General features: G+C 42.9%; 1 protein-coding gene across 1 annotated transcript in view; it reads right to left on the bottom strand.

Moving 5' to 3' along the window:
* The window catches only part of LOC105561455 (trichohyalin), a 92,825-nt gene that overhangs the window by 45,370 nt on the left and 38,330 nt on the right, over positions 1–9,125 (bottom strand). Inside the window, exon 3 of the mRNA XM_012011450.1 lies at positions 1,742–1,834. Within this exon, the coding sequence (XP_011866840.1) occupies positions 1,742–1,834 (93 nt within the window). The remainder of the gene's footprint in view (positions 1–1,741; positions 1,835–9,125) is intronic.

Raw genomic sequence — 9,125 nt, 5'->3', positions numbered from 1 at the left:
CTCTCTCTCTCTCTCTCTCTCTCTCTCTCTCTCTCTCTCTCTCTCTCTCTCTCTCTCTCTCTCTCTCTCTCTCTCTCTCTCTCTCTCTCTCTCTCTCTCTCTCTCTCTCTCTCTCTCTCCCCCTTTCTCTTTCTTTCTTATGCATTAATACGTTATTACCACAAGCAAATTTCGCCGTAAATTATAATACTACATTGAAAATTATCTTTGCCGGAACAGTCGCTATATAGTTCGCCGGTAATTGTTATCGCAAAAGATAACCGCGACTGGTACATTTCCCGTGCCAGCGAAGATTCGAATCCGATTTAATGTGTACAACGCGCGTTCAAATCAATAAAGGAAATATGTTCCACCACAGTTGTTACTTCCGCGCATTCAATTTTTTATTTATGCAAGTATTTAATATAATAATTATACAGGATGTCATGCGATGACCGAATTAGCCGAGAAATTTAGACAGAGCGAGGCGAACTGAATCGAAAAGTTCTGTATCACTTTGCAATGTTCACATTAGTCGAGTAATAAATAAAAACGTCTAGGCGAATGAGCGCACGAGAAGCGGTAAATCGGGTTTGGCGGGCATACTAAATGTCTGATTTGTTTAGTCTCGTAGCAACGGTGGGCGTCGGATAGGGAGGTGGAGTGACGTACCGAAAAAAAAGTCGTCACGCAACGAACGACGAGCTACAAATGGTGCTTTACCCCCCCCCCCCTCCGCTACGAGACTAAACAAATGAATCGTTTAATGTCTGCCGAGTCTGACCTACAGCTTCTCGTGCGCTCATTCGCCGAGACGTTTTCATTTATTACTCGAAAACTATTGTAAACTTTGAAAAATGATAAAGAACTTTTCGATTCAGTTTGCCTCGCTCTATCTAAACTTTCCGACTAATTCAGTCATCGCATGACACCCTGTACATGCACCTGATAGAAAAGACTACTTTACGCGGCAGGTAATGGTCCAGATCGAAGGATCCGAAAATCAATCCGACGAAATCCTGGTGGAAGGGTTCACTCTGGTTGATCGGATTCTGCTCTTCTCCCCGAACAAATAAAAAGTTTGCTCGGCCGTTGGCACTTGGAAAGCTTCCCTAAGTCTGCACCTTAGTCTGCTTTAAGAGGCTCGCAAGCTCCGCACGCGGGTCGCCGACCTGAACTTAATACGTACACTTATCACGCTGCAATGATCTTGTTAGCAACTTTCGTTCATCGGCGTCTGGAGGCGGAAAGACGGAGGGTGAGCTTTCGAGCTTAGAGATGGTTAAACGCGCTTTATTGGCTTTGGAAGCCTCGGAAAAGCTCACCTCGTTCCAGAGCAATGCAAACTTCAGCTCTCGAGAACGAGAACTGCTTTATTTGTGCCTTGTTTCGATGAAATGAACCGAACGCAAACTCGAACTAAACTCGATCAATCGCTCAGCGGAATAATTTGAAGAATCCACAGTATTTTTAAGAAAAGGATACGTTTTCTTAAGAAAATATTGTGAACCTCTTTGAAAGCGTGAAAGAAATGAATTTTTTATCTACCCACATTTCATCCTTTATTAAGAATTGCGAAATCTCTTCAGTCTCATAATAAAACGCGCAAGGCGCTGACATTGTACATACACATATTATTATTTTATTCACCTTCCACGCTTCCTTTTATTCCATTTTGTTCTCGAGCCAGTCGAATGAATCCAAACGAGCTTTGTCTTGAGCTCGCCGAATGAAATTGGTCAATTTAAAGTTTCTCACTTACCCACATCCTTCGAACCGCCCCATGTTCCCAGCTGAGCTTGACGGGCTAATCGGGACAGAGCGTCGACGTAAACTCGTGACGCCGCCGCAGCTCCTGAAAAGGTAGCTACTGTTAATTATGACCTTAGTTCAGTTTGACACTGATGTAGATTCGTCCATTAATTTATATTAGTATCTGTTAATAAATTCATCAATACAATCAATTTTTACTGATATAAGAACATCATGTTATTATTTTAATATACTTAAAAATTTTTCCACATTCTTTTTATCTTCGGTTACTACTCAAATAAACGAAATCGGTACGATCGCCTAATTCGAAAAGAGTCGTTAACTTTACTATTTTTTTGTTTCTTTCTTGTGTAAAATGGACAAAGATAGTTGATGAAGTAAGTTCTCACATTAAGGCCTGTAATGTTTCGTATTTCTTTGTAATTACAAAAATATCCTAAAAAAGATTGACCAAATTTTGTAACGATGCCGCCTCGACTAATATTTTTAGACAGAAATTTTAAGTATCCTGTACCACGGTGCGGATTTAACGCGGGCAAACTGGCATTTGCATGGCGCAAAGAAGGACGACAAAAAAAACATGTTCACGCGTTTCTTCCCCTGTGTTCGATACGAAAGGCACGGACGAGATTCACTCTCCAAACGAGCGATCGCGTCAATATAATAAAAAGACCGACGGAGCCACTCGCGGTTATCAATGAAAAACGACCCCCCTTCAGGCCGGCACTCGTTAGGGGTTATGGGGCAGAAAAATTGGGACGATCCGGGAAAGAAGTAGCGAGGAAGACGAGTGGTGGCAGAGCGGGGCGGGGGACGAGGAAGGCAAAGAGCGGTATATCGGTGGAAATTGTGTGTTCCATCCCCGCGGGCAAATCCCTCATAAATAGCGGGCTTGTACGCTACCTAACGGACTTAAAAGGCGAAAAAAAGACGGGGAAAGAGGAGAAGGGGGCAAATGACGGAGGAGAGAAAGGAGCTGGTCGAACAAGGAACCGTACGTGCTGTATCTCTGGAGAAACGGACTCGCAGGGGGGTCGTAGGGTCGGTTTATGTGCCGCGCCTTCCCGCTGCGATCATTCCCTTTGTTCCCAACCGTCTCCTCACCTTCTCGAGAAATGGAGCCGTGCTCGAAATACGTTTGTTGTTTCATTAAAGCCCGGCAAGAATTTTAGCGCTTCTCGAAGTGCAAGAGGAGTGTCTGCGAGGGTCTCGAAAGTAATCCAAATATCTACAAGTGTATTATAAAGTCTGATAATTTAGCCACGTTAAGATTTAAGTTTCTCCTGAACATTTTATGAACGCACAGTCTTACTCCAACCATTTTGCACATTGAGAATTTTCACTTAGAATAATAAGTAAATAGAGTTTTGGACAAATCAGAATTCGATGCGACGATTGATAACGTTCCCAATTAAAAAATTCCCAAAACGGAAAATTTCGGCTCCTTTCGCGTGGCTACACGTTAAGTTTTCTCCGGTAGATCGCAAGTACAAGGGACGGCAGGGGATGAGGATACAGAGAGTGAATTTACGCTTCATTCGTAGGTACACGTTAGGTATACACGAGGAAGAAACGAGTGGAGCGTAAATTATGGCACTCTTGAAGCTCGTTCTACCTTCTCTCCCTTGTCGGCTCGCCCCTCTCCCCTCCCCCCCCCCCCCACCAGGACGCCGACCTCAAGTATAGCGCTCGTTTTCGGAGGGCGGCTTTTATTTATTGTTTCGTGCCACCCAACACGCCATTCTTTCGCGCGAGAAGTTTTATTTAAAAATTATATCATACGCGATACTGCCTTTTCACCCGCTCCGCGGTTTTCCAGCTGGGGCCGACTCGTTCGATGTAGTTTCTTTAGCCCAGCGATAATTGGGGATTCAGCTAAATTCTGCGCGTGCACGTTACAGCGAATTCAAGAGTATATTATTTCATTAATATTTGAAATTGAAATTCTCTTGGGTATTGTTTTAAAATTTCTGAGTTACGGGCGATCGAGATGAAAAATTCACGATTTACACTTCGGGAACGAACACGAAAGTGGCATCGTCCTCTTTATTATTCATAATTATATTCGTCACATTTATCACTCGCGTACACGTATTATCATGTTATATTTATCATAATTGTAAAAGAAATATATCAAAACAGAATAATAATAACAGAATGTGTCCGGTTCACGGTCTCGTCAGGCAATAATTTCGCCGCGAGGACTGTGCTTCATATCCGAGTTCTACGATACAGAATTTTGCGACGACATCGAAACTCGCACGTCGACAGCTGTCGCCGCCATTTTTCGCGTATGTTTCGTTGCAGCCTCCAGCGAGACATACATGAACCAAAAAAAGAAGAGCGAAAAAGAAAAATACGATTTCCCTTGTAGCCGTTTCTCCTCTTCTATTTTTTTTTTGTGGCGGAACAAAGTCTGCGAGGAAATTTAACGGCACGGGAGATTTAACTGCAGCTCCCCATGTTGCCAATTTCAATCATGGTTAATCATTTTCATTATCCCATTATCTCTTTGATATTCGGCGAATAAGCTGTTATGTAGATTGAAAAAAAACGTTTTCTGCGAAATTTCACGAAATTTTTTATTATGTTAATTATTAAATGCCTCAGTGGTCGAATTGGTGAGACGTCCGCCTAGAGTGTAGGAAAGTCCAGGTTCAAACCCTGGCTGAGGTATTAATATTTTTCGCAGTGAATTTTCTATATGTCAGATATGGTCAAGAAAACACTGACGTTGTTAATTACTGCTGACGACATTAAAAAATATTCTTATCAGTTAATAATTGAAATTCTTCGTTATGTCTTTCTTAACTTTCTCCCGTTTATACTATTTAAATATACCATTCAATGTGAACATGCGAAAGGTATTTAAATATCAAAATACAGATTAGGTTGTGCAAACCTCCACAGATATCCTAAAAGTTTTTATCATAATTGGTGAAATTGTTCACTAATACTCTAGCATCTCTACTTAAAAATTATCACGTACACACGCCCGCGTGCAATTATACTTTTCGTTTCGCGGAAAATCCAGCGTCGGAATTCCCCGTGCAAATATTCCGAGTTTCAAGCACTCCAAGTAGCGGCGTATTATTAAAACGCCAAGTATCGAACATCGCGGAACACGCGGTATAATCGTAAGCAGAAATATCCGGCGCTTCGCACTCGCCCCTCTCTCTCCCCCGGCATCCCAGTGTCGCTCGGGAATGCGTAAACCGTTTGGAACATAACCGGGTGATGGTGGTGGCGATGGTGGGGTCGATGGTGGAAATGCTGACTCGCCCACCTCCTTGTTTGCGGCTGTTCCGGCAACCCCCGAGCGACTCCGGGGATTGGAAGCAGGCCGAGTTCGTCATCGGCGAACGCACCCCATTGTCCGATAGTCATCCCTCGTCTTCCCCCAGCTGTCGGCAAACTTCGGACTGTCCTGTATCAACCCTTCACCGCAACGTTCCTCATCTAGCCCATCTCGGAGACATCTCGATATCGATATACGACGCGGTTATATCGGGTTATATCGGATTCGAGGGGAGCTCTCGCGCGGACGGGAATTCAAGACGTAGGGCTATACTGTTCATATCTCAAGATATGAACAGTATTGGGTATTCAGAGTCTTGGACACTCGCCGCTTCGGGAGAAATTGTGAAATTCAGAATATTCACAGCTTCCTACATTTCGAAACTTTGTCAGCGGCATTCACAGACGACAAGAATTAGAATTTCGACAATAGGACGCTGCGAACATCGAGAATTGCTTCAAACGTCGAAATACGAATTATATTCAAACTAGACGTGAAAAAGGTAGTGAAGTCAAACGGAAACTTTGGGTAAAAAATTTGATTAATAGAACGTGTTCCTTACTCCCAAAAATGGGGTTTTCACCTCATTAATTACTCAGTATGTGCAGTTTCAAAAATTTATAGCAAAGATCTGAAAAAAATCTCATTTCGACGCTTATTTATTTGTCTTTGAAGCACAATTTTGGAAAGTCAGCAGTAAGTTTACTAAAATTAGGTGTCACATTCTGTGTTGTTCTCGCTTTTCCACAAAATAATAAAAATAACAACAGCCTAGCTTCGGAAAATTTTCTTAACATTTATGAAATTTTGACGATAAAGAACATGAAAAAGAAAGTATGATTAAATCTTTAAAAGTACTGAAAACAGTTTTTTTTACTACAAAATATCGGTTTTTACTTAATTCTTTTACTGCATTTTACAAAAACCGATTCTTTACTCTCTAATCCAAAGAGATAAATTTCTTCTTATTACAAAATTTGCATTTGCTTACTTCAATGCTATAATAAGATTAATATTTTTAGACTCGCGAGAAATTGGGTTGAGTCGCCCGCCTAGAATCTTCCACATTTCTGTTTAATTGTAATTATTTTCCGAAAGTCCAACGAGGCGAGCAGAAGCGACTCCGAAATGCTTAACGCGTAATTAAGGAGCTGCTTTGAAGGACGGCTTCTTAGCTCGGTGCGTCGTTTATCAGCGCTTGCGAGCTTGCGAGCTTGCTTAGAAGGTACAGAGATAATAAATGAACAGCGGGAGTTTCTAAGCGGCTTAATTGCTTATGAGGGTGTTTACCAGGGAGCCCTTAGACCGCCTTCACCGAACGCAACAGGCGCGGGTGAGCACCATCAAGATTTCGCGCGGTATTAATGTAGATTAATGGAAAACTTCCTTGTCGTTTTGGCTGCAACTTTTCCTATTTCTTCGCCGACAGTTCCCACGAGCTATCGGCGATTATTAATGGACCCACGTCCTGACTTTCGCGTCCAGTTATTTTCTTTTTTACTAAACTCCCCACTTAAAATGGAACTTTTTACTCATCATAAACTTTGGGGAAACTTTGATTCCTGTGCCTTTTACTTATTTTATATGCGGGCTAGATGTAATTTTTCAGGCGCGGTAATAAATTCACGAATCTCGTTATCGATGTTTGAACAATCTTAGCTTCTAATAAAAAAACCTGTTCGAATGACAAAAGCGAAATAAAGATCTATCGTTGTTCCTTATTTGAAAATCGATAAGAATTAAAGAGAACACGCTTTCGCTGGATACAATGAATACGTTGCTCAGAAATGCAGAAGACAAAGAAAATCTATTAAACAATGTAAATGACGCGCATACATAGGCAAAATAATGTTAATGATATAAATACATAGCTATTCGCTTCTTCGACCCTTGTTATTCCTATATTCGCTATTCGCACCCTCTTAGAGCGGACGAGAGTCCTTAGCAAGCGGCATAAATGTCCTTTCACCCTCGCCAGCCTCGCGGCGGTGTTCCGAGGGATAGTTTTAATATGGTCTCGTGGTACTTAACGAGGCCGACGTCGACGCCATGGCTGGATGCCGCCACGTCGGAAAATGCAATGGAATGACGAAGGGGAGAGGTCCGCGGCCACCCCCGAATTCCAGCTTCCACTGCCCCTCAGCAGATCCTATCTAGCACGTACTACACGCTCGAACGCATGGCACATAATGTCCAAATCTCCCAAAATGCTCTATTTATCTGAGGTATATCATTAAATTTTATCGTCGGCCACGCTAATCAATTTGGAGAGTCTCTCGTGGGGACACCGCGTTGTACTGTGCGGGTCAACGAGCCTTTCTGTCGCCCTCGGTACAAGATTCCGGCGCAAAGAGACCAAAACTCTTTCTACCTTTCTTTCTACTACCGTGAAAAATTTACATGTAAAGTTACAATTATTAAAATATGTGTATTTATATACGTCAGTAAATTTACATCGTAGATAAAATGATTACTTAATGTAGATATTGAATAATCAAATTGTTTCTAATTTTGTAATTTTTCGGTCAAATCCAAACAATTATTTACACAACAAAAGTAGAAAAACTAAGTCTTGTAAAAGTACAGAAATTAATACATTTCTGTCATTAAAAGTAATTGTTTCACTCACTATGTAATTTTACATACCTTTTTACAGTGTAATATGTTGCATCGATATTGTTCTTACTTTTTAACATAATGTTTACACGTATATTTATTGTAGTGTATTACACACAGAATATCGCAATTATAATTTACATAAAGGAAAAGAAATGTGGAATCCATAGAAGGTGTCGATCAATTAAATTAGTTCGAAGCAACGTGCAGCTCCGGTACTTGTAAAAATCGAGAGCACAAAATAAAAATGTGTTTGCGCAACTATGGGCGCGGCAAAGGGGAGAAATTAATTTTAAAACAAAGACGGGGAAAGAGAGAGAGAAAAAAGGAAGCACAGACTCGAAGCGACGAAGCGGCGATCTGGTGACGCCGCCATTTTGCATTCCGGAAGTGAATACCGCGGCGGGCGATAATCGTGAATTAAGAGGCGCCAGCTAATCGACACACCCACCCACTCAATTTCCACCCCTGGCTTGTAAAACAGCGCCCTCGCCGTGTCGCGAGAAGAAGGAGGGACGGGAGTGAAAGAGAGAAAGGGGGAGAAGGGGCGATTGTCTCCGGTGATTACGGTTTCCCGAGTTGTTTGCATTTAGGAAGCCATCAACGCTTAATCGCATTCCTTCCCGCCTCGGGAAATTGCAGTTTTCGGCGACGAAAACGGAGAAGGGAATTTAAGGAGGGAGGGAGAGGGGGGGCGAGAAGGATGGAGAAGCGGTTACAACACCGCCCTTTTATATCGGCCGGCTCCCCGCGGCGTGTAATAAAAAGTAACGCCGCGACGCGGAATTCCGCCGGCGCGATTGCGCGGAAAACGCGGTGCAAAGTTTGTTAAATATTTTCGCCGAGCGAGTGGATAAATTTTGCAAATGGCGGTGTTGCGCGCCTCTTCCGGCTGGGCTTACAAGAGAATTCGACCCTCTCGCATTCCCAGTTTTTTTTTCAACAAAATTCATGACAATAAATTGCAGCGACAGCGTCGCGTACCGTAATTATAAATAAAAATAATAGCAGAATAATCCAAATGGTGGAAAACACGGGAGTATAAATTTCACGTCGAGTAATTCCTGCCGCGTCTGTCATCAGGATTCAGCAGCCAGCGGAAAATATTCCGCTTTTACCAGAACACCCAGTATATCAAGGGAAACCGGTTAGAGGCTCTCATGAGCGCAACGCTTGGCGCGGAAATAAACCGCGAGGGTGAGAAAAAGACAGGACGGCTCTTCGAGAGGGAATAATGAAATTAGAAGCGTCTGCCACCCCGACCGCAACGAGAGACGGAGAGGGGCGGGGGTAGTGAGTGAGAAGGGCAGAGGAAAGCTGTGAAGGGAGGTTGCCCGGAAGCGTCGTCGGGGCTGAGCAAAAATAATTGAATCGCACAGCGCGGGGGCCGCACTGTCCAGAATAAAGTTTACGTTTCAACCCCCCCCCCTTCCCCCGCTCCTCTCCCATTCCCCTCCCC

The sequence above is a fragment of the Vollenhovia emeryi genome, unplaced genomic scaffold (genome assembly GCF_000949405.1).
Source record: "Vollenhovia emeryi isolate VEMERY1.0 unplaced genomic scaffold, V.emery_V1.0 DF939207.1, whole genome shotgun sequence".
NCBI classification, from domain to species: Eukaryota; Metazoa; Arthropoda; class Insecta; order Hymenoptera; family Formicidae; genus Vollenhovia; species Vollenhovia emeryi.
The sequence above is the reverse complement of the archived record's forward strand: the minus strand, read 5'-3'. Positions and strand labels throughout refer to the sequence as shown.